General features: G+C 38.8%; 1 protein-coding gene across 2 annotated transcripts; it reads left to right on the top strand.

Moving 5' to 3' along the window:
- On the top strand, positions 1-27677 carry LOC127438712 (aminoacylase-1A-like). 2 transcript variants are annotated; one of them, XM_051694524.1, is made up of 15 exons: positions 1-132; positions 7018-7161; positions 12016-12080; positions 12226-12330; positions 12946-13040; positions 13177-13253; positions 14306-14395; positions 14610-14666; positions 15244-15317; positions 21432-21481; positions 21576-21720; positions 23486-23554; positions 23825-23904; positions 24000-24060; positions 27004-27677. In XM_051694524.1, the coding sequence occupies exons 2-15, from the start codon at positions 7032-7034 to the stop codon at positions 27166-27168; spliced, it is 1263 nt and encodes a 420-aa protein (XP_051550484.1). In that variant the 5' UTR covers positions 1-132; positions 7018-7031; the 3' UTR covers positions 27169-27677. The 2 variants fall into 2 exon arrangements, with proteins under 2 accessions (XP_051550484.1, XP_051550485.1); XM_051694525.1 differs by having other exon boundaries at positions 104-241.

Raw genomic sequence — 27677 nt, 5'->3', positions numbered from 1 at the left:
CATCGCTGGACTGCTCTGTTGTGCTCATCGCTGGACTGCTCTGTTGTGCTCATCGCCATTCCACTCGCTTTTAATTCTACGGTCATGATCGAGCAGAAAAACTGACTGGCCGAGTTCAACTGAGGAGCAAAGGTAAGTTATAAATCACCATTTGATCACTAGTACAGATGAAGACAAGCTTTGCATAAAGATTCTTCACTGGTTTAGGAGACAAATATTCAGAGAGCTCGAACCGAAGCAGGTGAGTGAATGTGTCAAGCAGAAGAGCAACTGTCAGTGATGATGAATTGCTTAAGGGAGCATTTATGCGACTAAAATCACTGGTGGTGTTTAGGGATGTCGTCATTAACCGCGATTAAAAACGGCACGGTTAATTTAAGACAAGAAATGTTGGATTTGCACGTTAATAATATAAAGGCTGTTGTTATGGTTACGGACTGAACGTGAAACTGCATATTGCATATTATAAATATAAGAAAGGCATTCGATGTACCAGTCTCATGACCATAAAAAGGGACTTAAATCATCTATTTGGGAGCATTTGAATAACTGACTGAAGACGACTGAAGATGTAATACAGACAGTCACATAAGTCACATAAAGGTACACGTCCTACAAATGGGACAGGATGTTCCACAAGTCCTCCAGCAACAAACTAGTGAGTTGATTATTTTTAGCTGTGGTGCTTTTAAAGGGATGTCATTTTTTGGAATATTTAAGCGTGCTGTGCATTAACGTGTAGTTACTTTCAGCATGATAAACTTTGAGAAGTTGCATCTCTATTCATCCTCACTATTTAAAGCATTGACCAGTCAAATTATGTTCCTGTTATTATGCATAGTCCACATGTTTATTGCTGAGATGTCGTGGACAAATTAAAGAACAGTATTTTTATGGCGTGTGTTGTCTGACAGGCATTGAATTTCTTTAATAAAGTGTTGCAGAAGAAAAACCCGTGGGATGCCATAAAGACGGCCTACATGTTGCACACCTCTGTTCACATAAAATAAACTTTTGAAGCGACTTCAAGCTCTCCAGGCACAATATTCTGCACCCGGGATGTAGATAAGCAGTGTTGCCCTATGTTGGTGCGTCTCTTTTCTTATAAAGTGCCCTCGGGGTAAAAAGCACATTTTATTTTATTTTCTCCCAAAACACTAAATAGCATCAAAAACTACCACCGGACTTTCCTTAACAACTGATGATTCACTGTAAAATCTAATTTAGCTGACCTTACTTAGAAAAAGCATGCAAACCGATTGGCTTGAAAAATGTAAGTCAATGTACTTATTTGGCTCAAGTTAACTAAACGTAATTTTTTAAGTAACGTTGACTAGTTACATGTAAACTTAACTCATCTGTGATTAAAATATCATTGTTTTGATTTGATTATTTAAATTGGGTTATAACATGTCTTATACAGTGTAAAGGAAAGTATGGCTGGACTCTAGGTTAGCCTTAAATGTAACAGGCTCCAAATTCATATATCACTATGTACATTTTAAAATATATACATAAGTATTTTCTACATAAGTTCCCTTGTTTGGACCAAATATACGTAAATTATTCAAGAGCAAGGGCTTATGGGTGTTCCACACAGCCGCAATTTTGTACTTGATTATTTTGAGTTAGAAGTACTCAAAGCCAAAGTTTAAAAATGTAAATATTTGAGTTATGATTCCAAAATTTGACTTTTCAAGTACTGTTTATAGTGCCACTTATATGTTTTTTATTAATGACAACTTTAGGATTTAGAGAGTAATGGTAACTTAATTTAAAAATAGTAAGAATAGTACAAATTTAAGCTTAAATTGAGTAAACTATTATTATTATTATTATTATTATTATTATTATTATTTACAATTTGATATACTATTACTATTTACAGTGGGCTACAACAGGGCTAAAGGCTTCATCAAAGCTCTGACTTGTAACAAAAACTACCACAGGACTTTCCTAAACACGTGTTTGACACTGTACACTGCAAAATTTTTCCTGACCCATGAGATCTTTGTGTGTGGTGTCTAAAGGTTGATCTGAAGGCAGTTTGATCACATTTTTATTATTTTTTAAAATGTTGCAAATTTATGTAGCTAATGAATATCCCTGAAATTGACATATTTCTTTTGAGACAAAATACTTATTTAGCATTTTCAGTTTTGTTTAAGGTCATTAAATCAAACATTTTTCAATAACTGTTCAATAAGTGAAAGGATAGTATTTGGGGTAAAAAGCCCCCCTGTTGCAGGGGCTAAAGGCCCCTATAAACACATTGTTTTTCTTAAGTGGGAGGAACAGATTTGATATGAAAAATGTTCAAAGTGGGCTCACATTGACTCATCCAATCATAATAGAGATTAGTTTGTTTATAGAATACTTGAGATGTAATAAAATGCCAAATGTGTTTGAAATTAGCAGGAAATGGTTGACGTTTTCTGAAGTAGTTATTTTAAATAAGTATGAACTTAATTTATCACTCAAAAAAGCATCTTGCTGTCTTGAAATTATTCGCATTAGTTGACAAATTGTGCCCTAAAACTATTGCCCCTATATCTACATGATATCACTTTAAACACTCTAGGGGTCTTTTACCCCAAGTAAGGGAGCATTTTAATCCAGGTGTGGAAGGAGGCAAACATCATTTCACCTCATTCGGCCACATTTTAGGCGGAAACAATTGTCGTTGCATCATTTGAAACTAAACTTTTTTTTATTTTTTTTATTATTGTTCAGTTTACCAAGCAGAGTCTTGTCTCGAGCTGTCAGCCTCGTCTGGCATTTATGCAGCACCTTTCAAACTCGCCTGGACTGTCACGTATGAAAGAAAATAAATGCATTAGCCTATATGTATTATGCACACTTGAAGTAAAATCGATCAAAACAACTTTTAATTTTATATCATTTTGAAAATATGTTTTTAAGACTTAGCCGTCCTTGCTACCTGTGACGGACCGCCAAAATAACACAGAACTTTACTAGTGTTATCACAGGACTGCCTGCTGTTAGCCTATTCTGAATGCCGCCAGGCAGCGAGAAATGGTTCAAGTTCAAATACCGAAGAAAGACACGCAATCGCAAATGTACAGTAGTGCATGTATATGAGTTACTGGACACATACGACTTGACCTGTACTGTAGGGCGCTGCATTTTACTGTATTTCACCGCGTTTGACTTTCAGCAAGTAAAGCTTTTTCCGTGGGCAGACCGCTTCTCCTATGTCAGTGATGTATACAGATAGCGGTCGATGTGCGATCGGGAGGTAAAATAAAGAACGTGAAGCCACAAAAACGTAATCTACAAGATCACAAATTCCTTATTTTTTTGAGAGGGGGCGAGCAGAACGGAGAACAAAACTGTTCAAATTTGCTGCATATCTAAATTATGCAGACGGAGCACCAGCGCCACGCCCCCTGCCGCCTTGCACCTTTTTTTCCTCTGAAATTTTTTGCCGGCCTCCTGGCACCCCCTTGTGGCCCCTTGGGGGTCCCTGGACCCCAGTTTGAAAACCCCTGCCTTAAATGCCAAAGTAAACTTCAGTTGTCTGCGTTGCTGATTGCTCCACGCACAGTATGCGTGACGCAAATTTTATCATCAGCACAGTCCACGCGCGGCTCAGATTTTCTTGACACGTGAACTGTCCTTGTCTGTGCGCATTGACAGAGTTGACTGTACTAAAAGAGGATTACAAAGCAGTCATTTTGCGCATGCCGTCGAACACGTTCCTATCCGTTCGCGGTCAGAGGAATTTACTTTGAAAGGCAATGCGGTCGACCGGGTGTGAAGCAATCCGGAATGCAGAAAAGCAAAGAATACCCAAAGTATATCTTACGACACAAGCTAAATTTATTTTGGGGGTTTTTGATAAAGTGTACATTGGAAAGAATATCTGAATGTTCTGTTGGGGTGTGAGAAAGTTTGGTGCATATCTAAATGTACAAGGGCCTGGTGGATAAACCTTGCATGCACACAAAATGGGCATTGACATTTTCCAAGCACACTTTGGGATAAAAAAAAAAAAAACTTGGTGAAATATGCGTGCACCATCCGCACACTCTTGACTGTGCATATGCACTCTTTTACTGGTGTGTGTGAATTGGCAACTCCAACTGGACAAATAATAAACTGGATAGACTGATTATAAACTCGCTTTTTATATAGTAACCCACATTTAGAATAAAAAAGTAAGTAGTTGAGCACTCGAATCAGAAGTAACTCTTATGCAACCAATATTGGGCTATATTAATTTTACATAAATATCTGAAAATGCATTAAAATATATACTGTAACTATAAAGAAAATATTGGTAATGCATGTGCTGCTTTCTGGAAGACTTTCCTGTGGCATCATACAGAGGCACTGTGCTTTTAATGACAGTGAGGATTATAAAACGCAGTGACAACCCCGTTTGTGGTCCTGAAAAACATTATGAAAAATAACGTACAAAAAGATATGTATTTTTTTTGTTTGTTTGTTTGTTTTTTAAAGGCTGTATTCTGATAATGTCAGATATGTTTTACACTGCAAAAATATTGTTCTTAAAAAAAGAATCTAACTTTTATGGATCTATAAAAATAGGGGCCATGGTAGCTCAGCGAGTATTGACGCTGACTACCACCCCTGGAGTCGCGAGTTCGAATCCAGGGTGTGCTGAGTGACTCCAGCCAGGTCTCCTAAGCAACCAAATTGGCCTGGTTGCTAGGGAGGGTAGAGTCACATGTGGTAACCTCCTTGTGGTCGCGATTAGGGGTTCTTGCTCTCAATGGGGCGTGTGGTAAGTTGTTCGTGGATCGTGGAGAGTAGCATGAGCCTCCACATGCCGTGAGTCTCCACGGTGTCATGCACAGCGAGCCACGTGATAAGATGTGCGGACTGATGGTCTCAGAAGCGGAGGCAACTGAGATTTGTCCTCCGCCACCCGGATTGAGGTGAGTAATCGCGCCACCACAAGGACCTACAAATGTTTAGATATTTTTACACTAAAACAAGACAAAGATTAAGAAATTATTTTTAACAACAGCGTTTTTTTACTTGCAACATGTATGCTTCAGTGTGTGTATTAGTTTCTTGTACAGTTAACACGGTAGTATCACATGTCTGTATGGCAATATGCATATGGTATTTATATGCAAATGAGGTTATGCATATAAAAACAGCCGTTGTACGCTATATATGGTTATTTTGGGGTGGAGCTGGGGTGGGGAATAAATCATGTGCAAGTATGCACAATATTCCGCTAATTGGGCTTTTTAAAGGGAAGTTTGCACAGGTACTGCCGTACTTACAGTTTTATAAATCTGAAACCATTTGTGCACAAAAGTCAGATTTTGTGTATGCACACTTTTAGTATTAAATCTATGGCCAGTTTTATACATGAGGCCCCAGGTCATATTACTCCCCAAAATCAAACACAAGAAATTATATTTATTACTATAAGAAATTTCCACTGGGCCATTAAGAGTTTTGCATTGTGAAATTATTTTGGCAGATGCTATTTGCACCCTGGTGCAAATAATGGTATATGCTATTTACACCCCTGTGCAAATAGTGACAGATATTATTTGCACCCCAACCCTGGTGCAAATAATGGTAGATACTAACTGCACCCTGGTGCACATAGTGTCAGATACTATTTGCGCCCATATTTAAATACTAACTTACAGTATGGGCGTCACTGCAGTGTGTTTACTGTTTATTTAGAGTCCCACAGAAAAACTATATGAACCCCTACTCATAAACCTAACCTTAACCTTACCTTAGAAAAAAATAACCTTGGTTTTACTACAGTAACCATGGTTTCACCATGGTCATTTTTGCAAATTTACAGTAACCACAAAATTAACCATGGTTATTATATTACCATCATATTACTGTAGTAACATTATGGTTAATTGCATTAAACTATGGTTTCTGCCAAAAAACATAGTTACTACAATATTAATACAGTGATGCAATCTACACACAAGCGATGCTGAACAGCGGGAACAAGTGATCGACACACCCCGCCTCCGGATCAAACTCTTCTCTGCACTCCCCGACATTTACCGTGATGAAATCAACATTTCTGTTCATTTTTGTATACTATTTTAAGTAGTATTAAAGCAAATATTAAGAGTGGAAAAGAGGGGGAAAATTCTTATTAATGAAATCCATTTTACTTTTACTATTCCCATAGTTTTCAATGATGATTCTCATTACCGTAACATATATATTTTTTTACTTTAATAAAGTAAAAATGATGTATTTGTACAACTGTCTTTTTCATTAATTTTTTTTTTAAGTACTGCTAATATGTATAAATACTTAATTCAAATAATATATATAATTTTTTTTCACATTGCTGTAATGAGAATTGGGTAAATAAGAAGAATCTTAATAGTCCTAAAAGGCTTTTCATTTCTATATGCAAAATATAATTTCTCATTTGTTTCTTTTGATTTTGAAGTAAAATAGGACCAGGACATTTTCTTGACAGGTTTTGTGAGAATCACCCGTAATGCGAGAATGATATTAATATTAAGAATTATAACAACTACAACAATTGAAGTAATATATTATATAGAGTATTCATACATTATGGTGATATTTGTTGTTATGCCTCTATGTTGTGTGAATGTATGAATTTATGTTGATTTTAATTTTAAAAACTAATTTTGTCTAGACAGGATGATTTTCATTACTGTTCTACAGTAATGAGAATCATCATTGAGAAGTAAAACATCCCGACACATTACGGTAATGAGAATGAGATTTTTTGAGAGAGTATTTGGAGCATAAGTGTGCTTAATTATTATGAAGATAATATCACAATGCAAAAAATATAATTTTAAAATAAAATAAAAAAATCCTACCAAAAAAAAAGGCTTAATATATATATCTTTATTCAAAATATAACTTACTATTTTTTTTTCCATTGATTTTGGGGTGAAATCTTCTTTTTAGCGATTCACACATATCTGTGTTTTTGTGAATAAGAGTAATATAATCTGTATTTGTCAATAATACAATGTCTTCCTGCAGGACAGCGATTTGAGATGTTGCCTGATAAAGATGGACCGAGTGGAGGTGGAGTTGTCCAGGACAGCACTGGAAAAGAAGACCCTTCAGTGACTCTGTTCAGAGAATATCTACAACTCAAGACCGTCCACCCAGAACCGGACTACGGTACCAGAGATACCTTTCAATCTGCAGACTTTAAACTTGTCCTGAAACAAGAAGATGTTTAACAGCGTTTCACCATTGAGGTGGAATTTAGTTCTTAACTAGGATTAACCTTTGCCCAGGGATCCAATGCACATATGATGTCTAAAACTGCTGTCTAGCTAGGCAGCTAACCAGGTTTGAAATTTGTCACAAAGTCCTGATAATGTGGACTGACTATCAATGATCTACTTAACAGCAAAGTCCAGCTGTTAGTCGTTGTGTCAAAGCTCTGATTGTTTAAGACTATAAATTAGCAGGAGGGTAATTATTATAGATTAAGACGCTGAGCTCAACATAAACTAGAGTAACACTTTCACATCTGAAAACGGGTCGTTCAGACTCTACAGTAATTTCTTATTTGATAAGTAATGGTATTGTATTTAAGTACAATGGTATTACCAATTTTTGCAACCTGGTCTCATAGAAACGTTACTACAGTATGGCCGCCGAAGCAAATTTTATAACATAAAGTGCCAAAAGCAAGATAAATAAGCACTAAATATGCTTCTCATGTACGTGGATGTGCACGGGGTGATTGAAGACTGGTATCACTTGCATGTCACACGATCCACTGAGAATCTCTTGTGCAAATGACGTGTTCTCCTCTATCCTAATCAGTGTTGCCAACTATTTCTCATGGGAAGTCGCCAAAGGCTCGCCGGAATGTCGCTAAATGTAGCTAAATTACGTGATGACGTCATTTATTACTTAAGATGTCAAATTTACATATGTAAATGAATTGCCGTAAAGAACTAAGGCAGTTCTTTAAAGGTGTAGAACCATATGTTTGTTTGTTTTTTAATAAAACTAATGATTTAACAATTAGTATTTAACTACTTAGCATTTAGCTATCACTAATTGAACTTGTCAAACATTCAGACAGTGGGGGATTTCTATTTATTATTTTTTATTTCTTTTGTTTTGTAATTAAACTATATTATTGAACAATGACAAAGTCCAAAACTATCCTAGCAATAGCAACCAGGGGTAGGCAGCGGTGTAGTGTTGGGGATGTTTTGGGTTTTTTTTCCATTATTTGATTTTTAAACTGGTCGATATGCCTAATATTGCCTCACTTGGAGCTGTTTTGGAGATAATATGTAATATATCTTATTTTTGAACAAATCTGTTGTGTGATGCTGAACCATCACTGAACCGTATTACTTATGCCAGTGTTGACACGTCATCTGTTGATATCACTTATCTGTATACTTTATTATAGATCAGGGATTCATATCAATTATCTCTCTCTTTCTCTCTCTCACCCGCTTGAGAATTTCTCAATGCACTTCTGTCGCTGTAGGCTGACTGTTCTTCTCTAAACTGAGAGCATGCATGTGAAATGAGGTTGAGATTGTCACAACAAATGCCAACAACACGAAAGCTCGTCAGTCATTCGATTTATAGAACATCTGTATGCACATAAATCCAACTGCTGATGGCATGCAGGTCAATCATATTACTTGAAACACATGGAGGTGCTAGAACACCGAGAAAAATGAGACCTGATGTTCTTTTGTGTCGCCAGATGTGGAAGAATGTCACTAAAGCAGACTACAAAAGTCGCTACAATTGTCGTTAGTCACTAAATGTCTCTTTTACTTGCTAAGGAGTCAAAAAGTAGCTAAATCTAGCGACAAAGTAGCTAAATTAGCAACACTGAACCTAATACTGTATACTGGAGCACGTGCATGTGCGTCAACCAGGCTTTCCTTGTAATGTGAGCTCTGTTGACAAAATAGCACACAGCGGATCACATGCGTGACTAAACTGGTCTTCCCTAAATATCATGGCGCAAAACAAACCTCATGTGACCAATTTGAATTTTACATGAGAATTCACTATTTTAAAGCACAATGGAGCAATTCAAACATTTGAACATAAGAAAGACTACCTAACTAACAGCTGAGGAGCAATCCATGGTCTTAACTATGGTAAACACAAGGGCAAGTAGGCTACATTGTAGAATATAAATTATGAAGAAAGTCATGTGTAATATTGTAATATATTTCCTGTTCTAATGATATTTGATATTAGGAAATCTAGGTTTGGATTCCTAAATTATTAAGAGTCTGATAAAAGAAAAACGATATCTGTTATGAAGTAGGAAATAAACATTTTTACAATAGAAGCACAGTCCCAAATCAGTAAAGTGGTTTACTCATGAATATTATATTTAGGCCTATATAAGGTGTTAAGTTAGTTCAGTTTCCCACTGCACCTGCAAGTTTCTAGATGCTCAGAGAAACAAAAATAAATAATATTCATTACAAACATGAAATGCAACAACTTATCTTAAATAATAATAAAAAAAAAGAAAAGAAATTGCGTCGCGATGAACGTGTACGTTGGCCACCACCGAAGACCATTATTGACCCAGGAAAACCCTGTGTATAAATCAAAGTACCGTGGTAGTGGTGGGCGGTATGACAAAAATCGTATCACATTTTGAGTAATTTTGAATTAACGTAGAGGTAAATTATTAACATAGACATTTAATAATAATAATGAAAAATATATATATTAAAATATAGCCACAAGTGACTTGTCGGGGGCCAAGCACATATGGGGAGATGACCAAAATAATTAAATGTGACAGAAAAGATCCTGTGGATGCTGTGGACAGCTATTTTGGTATGACATTTCACCTGCTTTGAGCACAGTTGCAAAAATAGGATTTTCTTAAGTTAAAGTGCCCCCTAGCATCAAAAATTAATAAAACTCGGCTTGTTACCTCAGAGAGTTCTCTTGTCCATGTGTTCAAATTGTTAAGTTTGAAAATTGCACTCACAAGATGTAGGCTAATTAGTCATTATAATCCACGCCCAAAGCATATTTGCTTATATCTTTGGAACAATTAAACGCATCAAAATTCTTGTGATAAATTTTTGTCAGGAGAGTCTGTTGATGATATATACCAAGTTTTATGAGAATCGGGCAAATGGCCTAGGACGTGTTCAAAAAAATTGGTTTTTCAAATAAATTGAAATTGTAAAAAAAGTTTCTACCAGAAATGGAAATTCAGGCGACCATATCATTGTGGGGCACTGGTGGATTCAGAGAAACTACAAATTTGTATTGTAGCCTATACAGTTCCAGAGTTTTGAGCACAAACGCGAATTAGCTAATTATACCGCCACCGTGTGGCCAATTGTCACAAAATGTTATATGCGGCTTTGAGTTGACACCCTGCTTGTGTATAGTCATTTCCATAACCCTCGGCCATTCCCAATTCAAGTTATAAAGTTCTTAAATTTGATTGGCCAGTGGCAGCCATTTTTATTAATTTGTCGAATCAGTTTTTTAAGAATATGTTAGCATTTTAAGCAAAGAAGATGCAGAAGATCATTTGAACTTTGTCGCTCAAACGGCTGCAAATTTATGACAGTTTTTTTCAGTTGTAGCTCCCCCTAGGGGCGTAATTTTACGAAACTTTGCTGACAAAAAGCAAAACTTTTGTCCTGTTGACTATGTGCACCAAGTTTGGTTACATTTGGAGTTTGCGATGAGTAGATATTGATCAATTACTCAAATCGCGTTAAACCGAAGGAATTGTATTGTTAATATCTTCGGAATGATTTGATGTATCGAAATTCTTTTGATAAATTTTTGTCAGGAGGGTCTATAGATGATGTATACCAAATTGCATGCTGATTGGACTAACAGTCAAGGAGGAGTTAGAAAAAGTATGTTATTAAAAAATATATAAAAATGGTGGAAAAAATTATAGACGGAAATGTAATTGGAGATGTACATAAAAAATAATTTCGATTCTAGCCCTTACGGTTGCAGAGATATGAGCACAAACGTAAAAGTGTTTATTATAGCGCCACCTAGGGTCAGATGGGTGTGCGTTTTGTGCGCCTGAGTAGTGGGGGGGATTTGGGATCATCCTGCTAAGTTTGGTGTCTCCACGACTTGCGGTCTCTGACACCCAGACACTTTTAGGGCAGGAAAAAAAGAAGAAGAAAAAGAAGAAAATCAGTACAATTACAATAAGGTTCCAGCAGTTTCGCTGCTTGGCCACCTAATGATCATATGTAATGACTGTTTTAGATAAATGCGACAAGTCAACAACTTAAAGCAACTGAATCTTGCTTCACTTAACAGCCCTTCAGTTCTTGTTACTGTCCCGCTCTATATTTTTGCATTACTTCAAGTTTTGTTGTTTGCACATGTAAATAACGTAAAGAAGCCCACTGATAGCTCACCCAAAAATGAAAGTTCTCTCATAATTCACTTACCCTGATGCCATCCCAGATGTGTTTGACTGTCTTTCTTCAGCAGAACACAAATTAAGATTTTTAGAAGCTCTGTCAGGTCCTTGTAATGCAAGTAAACGGGTGCCAGCAATTTGACTGACATTCATTGATTGACTGGAGTCACATGGATTACTTTTATGCTGCCTAAATGTGACTTTTGGACTGTTAAAGTGCTGGCACCCATTTACGTACATTATAAGGACCTGACAGAGCTCTATCTTCTTCTAAAAATCTTTATTTGTGTTCTGCAGAAGAAAGACAGTCATACACATCTGGGATGGCATCAGGGTAAGTGAATAATGAGGGAATTTTAATTTTTGGGTGAACTATTCCTTTAAAAAGCATAATGCAAATATGCTACATTTTTTTTTTAAAGTAAATTCAGCTTGAATGGTTATTTTATGTCAGCATAACTAAAAAGCCTTTTTTAGATATACACAAATGGATCAGTTAATTCAACTTGTAAAACAAATGTGATGTAACAACTAATAGCATGTTGTTTCTAATTAACATATATATTATTGTTTCTACTTAATTTAATTTAATGAATCAGATGCTGCTTTAAGATTCCTGGACCAGATTGCAGAGGAGCTGGGTTTACCCATCAAGAAAGTGGAGGTAAAGATTTTGGGGTCTACTAACAGCCAGATGCATGTCTTAAATTGTCTCTGTCAATTACATGTTTCAACTGGTTTGGACACAGTGTTAAAGACACAAAAAAACTATATGAATGATGAACACCTCTCATACCAACTCCTCTCAGGTGTGTCCCGGTCGTGTTGTTGCCATCATGTCGTGGGTCGGCACCAGGCCAGAGCTGAGGTCCATTGTGCTCAACTCACACACTGATGTGGTTCCAGTGTATGAGGTATCCGTTACTCTACCAATCAAACAGGGTTGGGCAATATTCAGAATTGAAGAATTGACTCCCTTTCGATTCATAAGTGTGGATTTGAATTGAATTGTCCACAGGATTTTGAATTGCAATTCCAAAAAATTAAACACATAAATAATTAAAACTTGTAAGCTGCTTTATGTTCCCTGGCTCCATTTGGAAGACTTTGGGGTAAATTGGAGCATTCTGAGAAATGAGTGTTTTTCCACCATTGTTCAGTTAATTTATTAAATATAATTTATGTATATTTTTATATTTAAGATACAGTATATAAATTAAATACACATTTCTAAGGTGACTTTTTAAACATTGGTTAATATCATCTAATGTTGCTGGCAAAACCCTGAATGTTGTGTGCATGATAACGTTAATGGATGATTCATACTGAAATTGTAAACGTATTATTACAGATTTTCTTAGAATTTCATTTGAATTCTACTTTTGTAAATACAAATTACAATTCTGCATCCTGTTTTCAGCCTCCGTTCAAATACAGGAAATGAATTGGAATTTAAAGTCATTCTCAATTTACTTGTGAATGGTGCAAAACCTTGAACAAAACCCGTGCTGTGTTTCTGTCTGCTTCAGGAACACTGGAAATATGATCCGTTCGCTGCTGTTAAAGACTCGGATGGCAACATCTACGCTAGAGGAACTCAGGATATGAAATGTGTGACAATACAGTGAGTTTGAAACCAATTATCACTTGACTCATGTTTGTCTGAAAATGATGATACAAATGTAACTTTTTATGATTATTAGTTTTTTATATTAGAAATCAAATTCTTGCTCGTCTTTGCTGACATTTGGTCCCTGCAGGTACATTGAAGCGATTCGGAGACTGAAGGCAGCTGGGAAGAGGTTTCCGCGCACTATTCATTTAACGTTTGTCCCAGGTCAGAACTGACAATCATGCTCATGGACTTTAGTCAGAGTAGACGTCATACAATATTTTATCTAATTTTTGTCAAATTCTGTGTAAATCGGTTGCAAAAACAGTGTTAGGTACATTGTCGCATTAAATTGAATGCAAAAATGTACGTAAGAGCACAAGTAGAAAAAAATTATTTACATTATTAATTAATCTATTTTCATGTAAATGGTCACTCCCAATTTACGTAGGTGGTTTTGTGATCAATTTACACAAAAATATAACTTAATTTAATAGGCCTCATTCATGTAACACAAGCAAAACGAATTTGTGTAATTTGTTCATATAACCATTTGTTCTGCTTGTGTTCGTAAGAAAATTATGTGCGTGGTCAAAGTGAACTGAATGCAGCAAATTTCAGTATGTTTTTTTTAACTCATGCAGAACAAATTTTTTGTGCAAGTTATTAGCTGTCGAATTGTACAAAGTTATTCTTGCAACTGTAAATTGATTAACGAAAATTGAGATTTTCCGTAAGTGGTTTTGCGATCAATTTACACAAAAATTAGTTCCGTTGGACAGATCCATTCATAAATCCATTTTTAAATTGACTTAATTGAATTTAAATTGAATGCGACAGTTTACTCAAGAATGGTTTTATTTGTTTCAATGCATCCAAGCGTGGGAGAGTGGAAACGCTAGTTCAAGAGAGTGGAAACACAAGACATCTTTGCATTGTGCTATGTACGAAAGTTCAAGCATGATGAACTCATCAGATGATGAGAAGACTTATTACCAATAGAAGATTGAAATGTCAAAAATATATTGGGTGGACTTAATGTTTCATTGGCTGAACGATCATCCGCAAGATACACAGTGATTAACTCTAATCACTCTGACAATGAATTCTGACTGTTCCTCGCATCCTCGCTTTCATTTGTGTCTAATTAAATTATGTCGTCTACCCTGACTAGGTCCGTTGGTGCTTTTCGTAACAACCACACAAACTAGTCAATTTTGCAGTGCTGCAATAAAAGCTATTTTCCCAACAAATTTGTCTTTTTATACTCTTTACAGATGAGGAGGTCGGTGGTCAAAAAGGAATGGAAACATTTGTGAAGCACCCTGAATTTCAGAAGCTCAACATCGGTTTTGCCCTTGATGAAGGTAAACAAACCTGTAGAATCAGACTTTGATTTGTTTGCGGCATTACCTGATTTGCATACCTAATTCGTTTAGTGAATCGAATGCTAAAACAAGGCAGATAGCACATGCAAATAAATGATGCTATCAGCGCCGCAATTCATCCTTGATGAATAAACTAAGTTTAAATAAGCACCAACAATAATAAGACCTTTTCCTTTTTTATTTCATCTTGTAGGTTTGGCAAACCCCACCAATGCCTTTACTGTCTTCTATGGAGAGAAAAACCCCTGGTGTAAGTATCGTTAATCCTAGTAGTCATGTTTACTATGCGTGTTAAATTAGACTTCCGGCGCATGCATCAAGCACAAGGAAGTGTTATTTAGATTCAAATTATGATCGTGCCTAGGAGACTATTGATGACAAGATTTATTGTGAAAAAGGGTTACTTTTTGGTCTGTTTTTACCCAAAACCAATTGGATCGCTTCAGAAGACATGAATTAAACCATTCAAGTCATATGGATTACCTTCATGCTTCCTTTATGTCCTTTTTGGAGCTTGGAAGTGTGGACCCTATTGACTTGCATTGTATGGATGTATCTCTCTTTATATCTCAATTAAAAAATCTTCCCTTGTGTTCTGCAGAGGAAAGAAAGTCAAACGAGTTTGAGACGGCATAAGGGTGAGTAAATGAAGAGCAAATTTTTACTCACCCTCATGTTTTTCCAAACCCATATACTGAAACTTCTTTCCATGGAACACACAAGGAAATGTTAGGAAGAAGTACAGCCTCAGTCACCTTTCACTTACATTGCCTTTTTAATTTTTTACGTACAATGAAAGTGAATGGTCCTATTGTTTTGTCCTGTAGGGATCACAGTTCGCTGTCCAGGAAGTCCAGGTCATGGCTCCAGGTTTGTGGAGAACACCGCAGCAGAGAAACTAGTGAGTGTTTTCACACTAAAAACTAGAATAAACATACTGTAATCTGTAGTTGGGCAGTTGATATGATGTGTAATTTTACTGTCCTCAAAGAAACAGGCTGTTAATTTTTTCTCTAATATTTCATCATTTGGCTGGACAGCAAAGAACGCAGATTTTGTCAATAACCCTGAAGCTATCTGTTTTAATATTTTAGCAAATGTGGATAGAAAATATTGTAGAAATACAATTTGGATTGGACGTTTTTGCGTACACACACTTTTAGTATGAAATCTACGCTAACTTTTATACATCAGGCCCTTGGTCTTATTTTACCCCAAACTCAAAAGAAACAAATACGTAATTATATTTTGCAAATAGAAAAGTAATTGTACTTTTAGGGCCAATACATTTTTTTATTTACATTTTTACGTTATTTTAATGAGAGCTACACATATTTTACCACTCAGTTCTCATTACCGCAACACAAAAAATATGGTCATTATGATATTCTCATTAGCGCAACATGACATTTTTTTTTTATTCCTTTTTAAATTGTAAAAAGTATTTATACCTCATAGAAGTGTCATGGATCGGAAGCAGGACTCAGATGCAGGTAATACAGTTTATTGAAGAACAAAAAAAAAAAAACTCTCATAAGGCAACACAAGGAAGAGGCAATACATGCGCGTCATCACGTGACAACTGTCAAACTCGCACACAAAACAAACTCACATGGCGAAACACCGAGCGGCAGCAGAACACACACACACACATCAGTTGGGTGCAGCCGAACGACCCGGGATCCCCCCCACCCTTAGGAGGCGTCACCTGCCGTTCCAAGAGTACCAGTCCTGCGCCGCTGCCAAAACTCCATGATTAGAGAACGGTCCAAAATGTTGCGGCCCGTTGCCCAACTCCTCTCCTCTTGGCCATAGCCCTCCCAAACGACCAAAAACGATGCCTGACATCCAATAATCTCCTGACCGTATAAGCAGGCCTCCTCCAATAATTCTGGGAGGAGGTGGTGTGGGGTGCTGGAATCATGGAAAGGAGACCAAAAGCGGGTTTAATTTTGGACACGTGAAAGACTGGGTGTATGTGACGCATGGGGTGAGGAAGGTTCAGGCGGACGGACACCGGACTAAACACCTTCGCAATAGGGAAAGGGCCAATAAATCTGGGAGCAAGTTTGCGGGAGGGGACTCTGAGAAGATTGTCTTTGGCGGCCAACCAGACCTTCTGACCGACAGTGTATTTGGGAGGTGCCATCCGATGGTGATCCACCTGAGCCTTAATACATCTCCCAGCAGCAAGAAGTGCCCGTCTAGTCAGTCTCCATGTACAACGGCAACGCGAAAGGAATGCCTGGACCGAGGGAACTGATTCATCGGGTTCAAGCTCAGGAAACAATGGTGGCTGGTACCTGATGCAGCACTGAAAGGGGGAGAGGCCCGTAGATGATGCCGGCTGTGAGTTATAAGCATACTCAACCCACGTGAGCTGCTCGCTGCAGGAAGAGGGACTCTTGGTGGCCACACAATGGAGTATCTCCTCTAGACTTTGGTTGGCCTGCTCCATCTGACCATTTGTCTGGGGATGGAACCCAGACGACAGACCAACCTTAGACCCAGTTGCCGGCAGAACTCCCCCAGAACCGAGACATGAACTGGGGACCCGTGTCGGTGTCCACATTGACAGGAACGGCATGGATCTGGAAAACATGGTCCACGACAGTGATCGCTGTCTCACGCGCCAAGGGAAGCCCTGGAAGCCGCCCTCCAGAACCTGTCCACCACCGTCAGCTCGACCGTGTTGCCACGGGACTCCAGAAATCCCAGGGGGCCGGTTAGAATGTTTCCCACGAGCACAGATGGAACAACCCAACACAAAAAGTCGTACGTCCCGCCCCATCGCAGGTCACCAGAACTGCTGCCGAATGACGGCCCCAGTGCATCTCATCCCCGGATGAAAAGCGACTCTGGAGGAATGACCCCACTGCAAAATGGAGGGGTGAACTGACTGCGGCACAAACAACCAACACACTGGTATTCCCTCCGGGACGTCACTCTCCGAAGCATTCTCCGTACCTCCGACTTGACTTCCCAGGACACAGCGGCCACGAATTCGAGTGGGCAGAGGTCTCAAACAGACGAGAGAGTGAGTCAGGTTTGACGTTCTTAGATCCCAGCCTGTAGGATAAGGTAAAGTTAAACCTAATGAGAAAGAGATCCCAGCGAGCCTGGCGAGAATTTAATCTCATAGCCATCTTGATGTATTCTAAATTCTAATGGTCAGTCCATACCATAAAAGGTAACTCTGCCTCCAACCAATGACACCACTCCTCCAAGGTGAGCTTGATGGCTAGCAGCTCACGGTTGCTGACTGAGGCGGTGCGAATAAAAGGCACAGGGGTGAACCTTGCCATCTTTGGGAGAGCACTGGGAGAGAACCGCACCCACGTCTGACGTGTCGACCTTCACCACAAACTGACAGGACGGATTGGGCATACTCAATATAGGGGCAGAAGTAAATTTGGCTTTAAGAATCTCAAAAGCTCTCTGTACCTTGTCTGACCATACAAACTTGACGTTGGTGGAGGTCAGACTCGTGAGAGGTGCGACTATCTGGCTATAATTACAGATAAAACGCAGGTAGAAATTGGCAAACCCCAGAAACCTCTGCAGAGCTCTGTGGGAATCTGGGGTTGGCCAATCGGTGATGGTTCTCACCTTGGACGAATCCATGCGCACCCCTTCAGATGACAAGATATACCCCAAAAACGGAACCGACTGTACATGGAATGCACACTTCTCTTCCTTCACAGAGAGTTGGTTCTCCAGCAGCCTTTGTAGCACCCGCCTGACGTGCTCAGTGTGTACCTGGAGAGATGGAGAAAAAAATTAAGATGTCATCCAGGTACACAAAGATGAACAGATTAATCATGTCGCACAGCACGTCGTTGACGAGTGCCTAGAAGAAGGCGGGCGTATTGGTAAGTCCAAAAGGCATCACCAAATACTCAAAAAACCCAGTGGGTGTATTGAATGCCATCTTCCACTCATCCCTCATCCTGATCCTCACAAGATGGCGAGCACTGCAAAGATCCAACTTTGTGAACATGGTCACCCCCCGCAACGACTTGAAGGCCGAAGACATCAGAGGCAACCTGTTCTTAATGGTGATGTCATTCAACCCCCGATGATGCATGGTCGCAAAGACCCATATTTCTTGCTCACAAAGTAGAATCCCGCCCCAGCCAGGGACGAGGAAGGGCAGATGAGGCTGGCTGCCAGCAACTCATTGATATATCTCTCCATAGACTCAGGTACGGAGAGAGAGTAGAGTCTTCTGCGAGGAGGAGAAGTGCCAGGGAGGAGATTAATTGCGCAGTCCTTCAGGTGATGCGGAGGCAGGGAAGTGGCCTGGGACTTACTGAAGACTGCCCTAAGATCATGATACACTGTCGGGACCCCGACAGATCGACCTCCTCCCCCTGAAACACAAAGACAGAGGGAGAGACAGGAGACAGTGCAGAATGCAAGCAATGAGAAGAACGAAAGACCCTCGTAACAACATTACCAGCCCAGTTAATGCACTGATTGTGCTTTATCAGCCACGGATGACCCAAAACGATAGGATTAGAAGCAATCCGTAGCAGATAAAACACAATCTCCTCCTCATGGTTGCCTGAAATCCTCAGACTAACCAGGACCGTGGCTTGAGTAATCTGCCCCAGAGAGGAACCATTGATCGAGCAGATGCTGATGGGTGGCTCAACAGGAACCACAGTAATTCCCCACCGGTCAGCAAGCTCCACATCCAACAGGTTACCGTCTACCCCTGAATCAATTAGCGCTGTCACCCGTCGGGAAGTCTGGCCTCAAATGATGATGGCAGGCAGAGAGGCGTGAAGCATAGGAGACGAGCTAGACTTTGTGGTGCTCACTCCTCCACAGTAAGCAAACAACCTGAGGCGGCGTCGCCACTCCCTCTCTCGCTGTGGTAGCGGGGTGCATCCAAGCCGCATGGGCTCCGACTCCATTCCGGCAGCAAACGAAGGTGAGGGATCATGGACAGGATGTTGGTAAGAGGAGCGAAGATTTCAGCAGTGTGTCAGGTGGTGGTCCACTCTTATGGCCAAGCTGATGAGATCATCGAGGTTGTCGGGCAGCTCTTGCGTATAGATGGCATTCTTCACAGCCTCAGACAGACCTCCGAAGAAAATATCCCACTGGTCCTTCTTGTTCCATCCACTGGAGGCTGCCAGTGTCTGGAATTTGATGGAGTACTCGGACACCGACCCACCACCCTGCTGAAGTTCGGTCAGATGCCGAGCCACCTCCTTCCCGTGAGCATCACGATCAAATACCTTGCTCAACTCTGCAGAGAACTTCTTGAATGACTCGCAGCAAGGCAGATGGTTCTCCCAGGCAGCCGTTCCCCAGTCCCATGCCTGCCCCGCCAGGTGCAAGATGACGTAGGCAACCCTGGACACCTCTGAAGGAAACGAGGAAGGTTGAAGGGGAAACACCAGGTAGCATTGGGCAATGAAAGCACAACACCCCTCTGGTTCTCCTGAAAATGAAGGATTGAGGCGAGGTTCTCTGACAGGTGCCGGGAGTGATTCAGCTGCTACGGTGGTAGTAGGAGCGATGGCGGGTATTGAAGTGGGAGAGGAGAGACAAAGATCCTTCACCTGAGAAGATCGGAGATCTGAGAAACAACAGTTCTACAAGCCTCATGTAAACCCGCAAATAGCTCAGAATGTCGTTCCAGTAGTTCTCCCTGCTGGTCAAGCATGGAGCGGATGGGATCTATACCTGCTGAGTCCATGTTGGCTGGATTTTCTGTCATGGATCGAAAACAGGACTCAGATGCAGGTAATACAGTTTATTGAAGAACAAAAATAAAAAACTCAGTTGAACAGAAAAACATCCCATAAGGTCCTCAAGTTGGGTGTCGAATACAATCTGTAGGAAACTGAGAGAAATCTCGACAGGATGGTACAGCACTTTGTAAAAGACAATCCCAAGCACAACCAGCACCAACAGGTCCACAGGTTCTGAGGGGAACAGAGGAGGCACACAACTGGACTGGCAGAAGAGAGAGAGAGGGATTAATTAATACGAGAGCGGACTATCACATAAAACAATGCTGCTACTGAGCAGCACGACAGGCAGAGACTAGGAAGTCGAAGGGGAAAATCCAGCGATAAGTGACTGCACAAGGGAGGCAGATATACACGTTGAAAAATGACAAGCAGGTGGGAACAATCACACCAACGAGCCGGCGTGCTGATTACCGGAGGAGGCAACACATGCGCGTCGGCACGTGACAACTGTCAAACTCGCACACAAAACAGACTCAAGTGGCGAAATGCCGAGAAGCAGCGGAACACACACACATACACAGACACATCAGTTGGGCGCAGCCGAACGGCCCGGGACCCAGACAAGAAGGACTCTCGGTACTGCTATTCATTTTCACTGATTGTAATTTTAAAAATCATTGTGCAGCATCCTTTTGACTGTAATACAGTAAAACATTACTGATACAGTAAGGAGAATCTTTATTGAAAACAATGGAAATAGTAAAAGTAAAATGTCCAGATGCATTACAATAATGAGAATTGGACATAAAATGTGTATAACTGTCACTGAAAATAATGTCACAATGCAAAAATCATAATGGGCCTAAATATAGGCTTCAATTTCTTTATGCAAAATATGAATTCATTTGTTTGTTTTTATTGTTTTTTAGTTGGGGGGGGGTTAAATATATGACTAAGTCAATTTCTTGACAGATTTTGTAAGAATTACCCTGTTGTCCTTAAAATGAAGAGAAAAAAAGTCACAAACTAGTTTTTGTGTTCATATTACTTGAGAGACAACATGGCACATTTATACTTTTAAAAATTGATTTGACACACAGCAGAGCTATTTAAAATGATCTAGTGATTACAAAAAGCTGATTAATAGTGAAATTGATTAGTGGTGAAAAACTGTTGACCAGTTACAGCATCTAAAAACATAAAATAAATAAAGTCTTGTTGTTGAAAGCAAAACATAATCCATGTTCATTGTTAACTACCCAGTTCTTCTGTTTGTTTGTGATGTGTCTGTGTTGCTTTCACAGCGACGAGTTATAAACTCATTCCTGGAGTTCAGAGAGAAAGAGAAACTTCGGTGAGTCCTGCTTTTTTCAGAAGTTCACTTTTAAACAGATGCTTGAAGGAATGCTGTTCAACGGAAAACAGACACCTATCTGTGTCTCTTTCAGGCTGAACACCAGTGAGTGTTTTACACTTGGTGATGTCACCACTGTTAACATGACAATGGTGAAAGGGGGCGTGGCTTACAATGTCATTCCAGCAGAAATGGATGTGAGCTTTGATTTGAGAATCCCGCCCACTGTCAACCTACAGGTGTGTATCTGGACTTTAAGGGTTGTTCATGTGGGAAACATCACGCATCCTACTGAGCTGCGTTTTTCATTGGTTTTTCCTTGTAAACATACTTTAGATGGACGTTTTTGACCGTCGTAAAACCACACTGTTTTTTCAGCATTTTGTGCCATTAAGCGGCAAATTTTTTAGACACCATGTCAAGTAAGAAGTTAAACTTTTAAAAATGTGACTCTCGTTGGGCTCTGTCTCGCAATTTTTAATGCAGTAACGTGTCCTGTGTGAACGGCTCCTTACACGAGCAGCTGTATTTCTAGGGATGTTGATTTAACTTGTTAATTCAGTGCGATTAATTATATAAAAAATAATGTGTTAAAAAAATGATTGCAATTAATCATGCCCCCTGGACCGTAATAAGGAATATTCCTACCATCGGAGCAGTTCAAGCTTAACGCACCGCCTTCTTGTTTTGTGGGTCCCAGTCTGCAGGGGGCAGTAAGTGCAACTCCAGCTGTACAGGCGACAAACTGTTAGAGCTTCTTGTAACAATCCACACTTATTCTTGAATCAATGTTTTACTAGTCTGCCACAATAATGTATTTTAATTATCTGAATTATTATATTTCATATACAGTGTATATATATATATATATATATATATATATATATATATATATATATATATATATATATATATATATATATACACACATACATATTGTAGACATTTTTATATACCTTCCTCCTGTCCCCGCAAGTCTCTTCCTTTTTTCTTAAATTTGGTTTTAAAACGCGGTATGCTTGTGTCATCAACATGCTTACCGCCTGTATGGATTCAAGGAATGCATGGGCAAGGAGGAAGCTGGGACCGGCTTGACACAACACGTAGACATTTATTTACACACACACTTTTCACTGTTACAAACATTGTCGGCTTTTACATTCAATACACAAACGCACACAGGTCTGTGTGTGTCTCTCTCTCTCGTCTGCCGCTGTCTCCTCAAATACTCCCGCCACCCCTCACTGGAACGCAAGACCGGTGTGGCACACAGGTGGAACTTATTCACTACTTATCTTCCTGGCCTCGATCTGCTCAGACACCAACTCGGGAATGTCACAGTTATTGACAAAATAATACGTTCGTTTCAACACGCAACAATATAGCTTCATATAACTTAAATCTTCAAAAACGGCATCGGCCAACACACACAAACATCTTGTCAGCTGGGCGCTCTCTCTCTCACACTCTGAGGACTGGGCCTTTTATTTTCCACCACCCCTCACTGGAACGCGAGACCAGTGTGACACACAGGTGGAACTCATTCACCCTAACCCTTCCCAGCCTCACTCTGCCCAGACGCTGCTCGGCCATGTCCTGCTCGCCACACCGCCATCAAAGTACATTCTGCAGCGAGTATTATTGGTAGCTGTTACTGCTGTAGCTAGGTAACAACTCTGGAGATGCGTTATTTTATTATGCGTTATTATGCGTTAATCGCGGTTAAGAATTTTTTTTCCTGTTAAACTTTTTTAATTAATTGCATGCATTAATGTGTTAATTTTGACATCTCTTTATAAAACACAAATTATACTACATTGTCAATAGTGGGTCACTTTAGCAAGGCCAGATAGTGAATCATACTGGGAGTCTAGTAGAAGATCTGCCTGAGTTTGGAAAATAGTTTTCACAACAACCAAGAGAACCAAACTTTGATGTAAAACAACCATGTGGATGCACCAATGCTGGAATTGTAAGAGATTTTTGTAATATGTCATTCTGTAGGAGTTTGAAGAGCAGATAAAAGCCTGGTGTAAAGAAGCTGGTGAGGATGTGACGTATCAGTTTGCGCAGGTTAGTTTCAGTTGACATCTACAAACAACATAAAATATAGTTCTTACTGTCTTGTCCATATGTCTGTTTATTTTATGTATGTGCCATGAGGCTTAATTAGTTGATTTACCTCTAACATTACCCAAAGTTAAGCATTATACATGTAAAAATTCAAAATGGGCACAGATGAATACAGATATAAAATCCATAACATCTGTCCCAAATTTGACAAACCAACATAATGAAACACATGGCTGGATTTCAAATTTGTGGCTTTTTGCTGCTCCTTAGAAACACATGGATCAGAATATGACGTCCACAGAGGAGAGTGACCCCTGGTGGCACGCGTTCAGCTCTACCTGCAAAGCCATGTAAGGAATTGTACAGCAAGACATGTTTCTGGGATTTTGTGAGCCCATATTTTCAGTTGTTCTTGAGCAGATATGTGACTTTGTCTGTGTAACAGGGATATGACTCTGACCAAGGAAATCTTCCCTGCCGCAACCGACAGTCGCTTCATCAGGGAAGTGAGTGAATTTTACTTCTGTACGAAAGAGCAAACAGCCTAGCTCAACATTTAAAAGAGAATCTTATGAAACTGAAAATACTTCAAATATATGAATGCTGTGCTCTGTAATATTCTTTTTTTTTTTTTTTTTTTTATGTATGCATTTTTACATGTGTGTATGACAGATAATGTAAAAACATGTATATGTGCAGCCACAGGTAAATTTGTATACACTTGTGGCCAAAAGTTTGGAATAATGTACAGATTTTTGCTGTTTTGGAAGGAAATTGGTACTTTCACCAGTGGCATTCAACTGATCACAAAGTATAGTCAGGACATTACTGATGTAAAAAAACAGCACCATCACTATTTGAAAAAAGTCATTTTTGATCAAATCTAGACAGACCCCATTTCCAGCAGCCATCACTCCAACACCTTATCCTTGTGTAATCATGCTAAACTGCTAAGTTGGTACTAGAAAATCACTTGCCATTATATCAAACACTGCTGAAAGCTATTTGGTTCATTAAATGAAGCTTAACATTGTCTTTGTGTTTGTTTTTGAGTTTCCACAGTATGAAATAGACTGACATGTCTTAAGGTCAATATTAGGACAAAAATGGCAAAAAAGAGAAACAGCTTTCTCATGAAACTCATCAGTCAGTCATTGTTTTGAGGAATGAAGGCTATACAATGCTTGAAATAGCCAAAAAATGGAGGATTTCATACAAAGGTGTACACTACAGTCTTCAGAGACAAAGGACAACTGGCTCTAACAAGGACAGAAAGAGATGTGGAAGGCCAGATGTACAACTAAACAAGAGGATAAGTACATCAGAGTCTCTAGTTTGAGAAATAGACGCCTCACATGTCCTCAGCTGACAGCTTCATTGAATTCTACCTGCTCAACACCAGTTTCATGTACAACAGTAAAGAGAAGACTCAGGGGTGCAGGCATTATGGGAAGAATTGTAAAGAAAAAGCCACTTTTGTAATAGAAAAACAAAAAGAAAAGGTTAGAGTGAGCAAAGAAACACAGACATTGGACAACAGATAATTGGAAAAGAGTGTTATGGATCTTAACCCCATTGAGCTTTTGTGGGATCAGCTAGACTGTAAGGTGCGTGAGAAGTGCCCGACAAGACAGCCACATCTATGTCAAGTGCTACAGGAAGTGTGGGGTGAAATGTCACCTGAGTATCTGGACAAACTGACAGCTAGAATGCCAAAGATCTGCAAAGCTGTCATTGCTGCATGTGGAGGATTTTTGATGAGAACTCGTTGAAGTAGTTTAAGAAGTTCTGAACATTTGTTTTCAAATTGTAATAGTAATTTTTCACATTATTAATGTTCTGACTATACATTGTGATCAGTTGAATGCCACTTTGGAGAATAAAAGTACCAAATTCTTCCCATAAGAGCAAAATCTGTACATTATTCCAAACTTTTGGCCGCCAATGTATACACTGCAAAAAATGATTTTCAAGACAAGTATTATAAAATCTATCAGTGGGGTAAGCAAAATAAACTTGTTTTCCCTTTGAATTAAGTTTATTTTGCTTACCCCATTAGTAGATTGTTTTTCTTGTTTTAAGTCTAAAGTTCAAAAATTTTATCAGATTTATCTTAAAACAAGACTTAATATCTTATCCCATTTTGCTTGACAAGTAAATAAATCATGTTTTAAGAATGTTAATTTTACAGAAAAACAAGACAAAAATACTTGTCTTGAAAATAATTTTTTGCAGTGTATATACGATTAGCCCCCAATTTTGAATCATACATAACAGAAATTCTACACATATTTAATATTGAATCCCAAAAGTTAAGTTGCCCATATATTTATAAAGAAAATGGTGATTTTTTTATTTATTTATTTATTTTTTTTTATGCACAACACATTCTCAATTGGAGACAGATCAGGACTGCAGACAGGACAATCTAGCACCCACACTCTCTGCTTACGCGGCCATGCACTTGTAATCCTGGCAGTATGTGGTTTGGTGTTGTCCTGCTGGAAAACTAGTTCCGAATGAGCGTGATCTCCGACCTCTCAGACATCACTGTCTTAAAAACCATAATTTGTCTGTCATGTACATCATCACATGGACTTGGGAATACTTTGGTAAACCTTTGTCAGTCAACACCATTCACCACTGCATCCACAGATGCAAGTTAAGGCTTTACTATGTAAAGGAGAAGCCATACATCAACACTGCCCAGAAGTGCCGCAGAGTTCTCTGGGCTCATTCTCAGTTGAGATGGAAAATAGAACAGTGGACATATTTCAGGTCCAAAAGCCAGTGTCTGTATGGGCCAGGGGTGTGTCAGTGACCATGGCATGGCTAACTTACACATCTGTGAGGGCACCATTAATGCAGACAAATATGTTCAAATTGTAGAACATACTGTATACTGCCTGCATACTGTATAGTTGTGCAGCCTTTAATTTAGCCTGTTTGAGTACAGTTCATCTCATTTCATTGTAATTTTATTTATTGATTGCAACATTTCATGATTAATTATATCAACATACAGCTGAGACAATTAAATAAATATATCATACAATAATTAAATATACTGTAATGTTGCAGTCAATAGATAAAAACACAATAAAATTTGAGCATAAATAATATTTTAGTTGTGTAAAATGAAAATTACATGAAATGCAATTGAATTATGTCCTAATGTAATATAGTAGAGAAAATTAAATAAATATATTACATTTCAAGATGTTTTTCATATAGCATTTTATGTCATTTTCATAAAAAAAAAAATATATATATATATATATATATATATTATTTATTCTCATGTTTCATTGTATTTTTATTATTTATTATTTAGTATATTTATTAATTAGTTATTTGGATTGTTATATTTCTCCATAGATGAGCTCCTTTTAATTAACATTCTGGTGAATGTGATGTGACTTGGCCTGTGTATTTCTCTTTTGTTGTAGGTGGGTCTTCCTGCCATTGGTTTCTCTCCTATGAACTGCACCCCCATCCTGCTTCACGATCACAATGAGTACCTAAATGAGCAGGTGTTCCTGAAGGGCATCCAAGTGTACGAGAGACTTGTGCCCGCCCTCGCCAGCGTGCCACCTCTAAGCGGAGAAGTGTAGATGCACTCACTCCTTCTCTCTTTTAATCAATCTCTCACACAGCTGCTTTTCCTTGCGATTCTAAGTATGGTGCTGATTTCGCACATATCAAATAATGTATCCGCCATAACACCAAAGACTGGGCAGACCCCATGAAAGGAAGATCATGTTGCGTTTGCTTTAATAAACTCAGGAGTTCCTTTTTTTTTTTTTTCAGTAATGTCTTCACAATGTCCTAGAGATGCTTTTAAAGTCTTAATTGTCACAAATTTATATAAACATAGTTGTTTTAATCACTTCAGATTTTTTTAAATTAAATGTATAGATGATTTCCGAGACTTGACTAAACTGTATATCTGTCTGCCTTAGATGCATTATGTATTTTAATACAAATTGTTTTAATGCAAACTAGTTATACTGTATACTGAAAATGTGTTTGCGGATAAGTCATTGTATTGTGCATCAAATTTCATGATTTCATTTCAGAGGACGTCCCACATCTCATACGCAATAAAATTGCTTAATTTAGA

The sequence above is a fragment of the Myxocyprinus asiaticus genome, chromosome 50 (assembly GCF_019703515.2).
Source record: "Myxocyprinus asiaticus isolate MX2 ecotype Aquarium Trade chromosome 50, UBuf_Myxa_2, whole genome shotgun sequence".
NCBI classification, from domain to species: Eukaryota; Metazoa; Chordata; class Actinopteri; order Cypriniformes; family Catostomidae; genus Myxocyprinus; species Myxocyprinus asiaticus.
This window is presented reverse-complemented; position numbering and strand designations above follow the sequence as displayed.

Coding starts and splice junctions, on each gene's coding strand:
- LOC127438712 (XM_051694524.1), top strand. CDS start 7,032: ATGTTGCCTGATAAAGATGGACCGAGTGGAGGTGGAGTTGTCCAGGAC. Junction 13,254..14,305: donor TCATTTAACGTTTGTCCCAG/GTCAGAACTGAC, acceptor TACTCTTTACAG/ATGAGGAGGTCGGTGGTCAA. Junction 21,482..21,575: donor AGAGAGAAAGAGAAACTTCG/GTGAGTCCTGCT, acceptor TGTCTCTTTCAG/GCTGAACACCAGTGAGTGTT.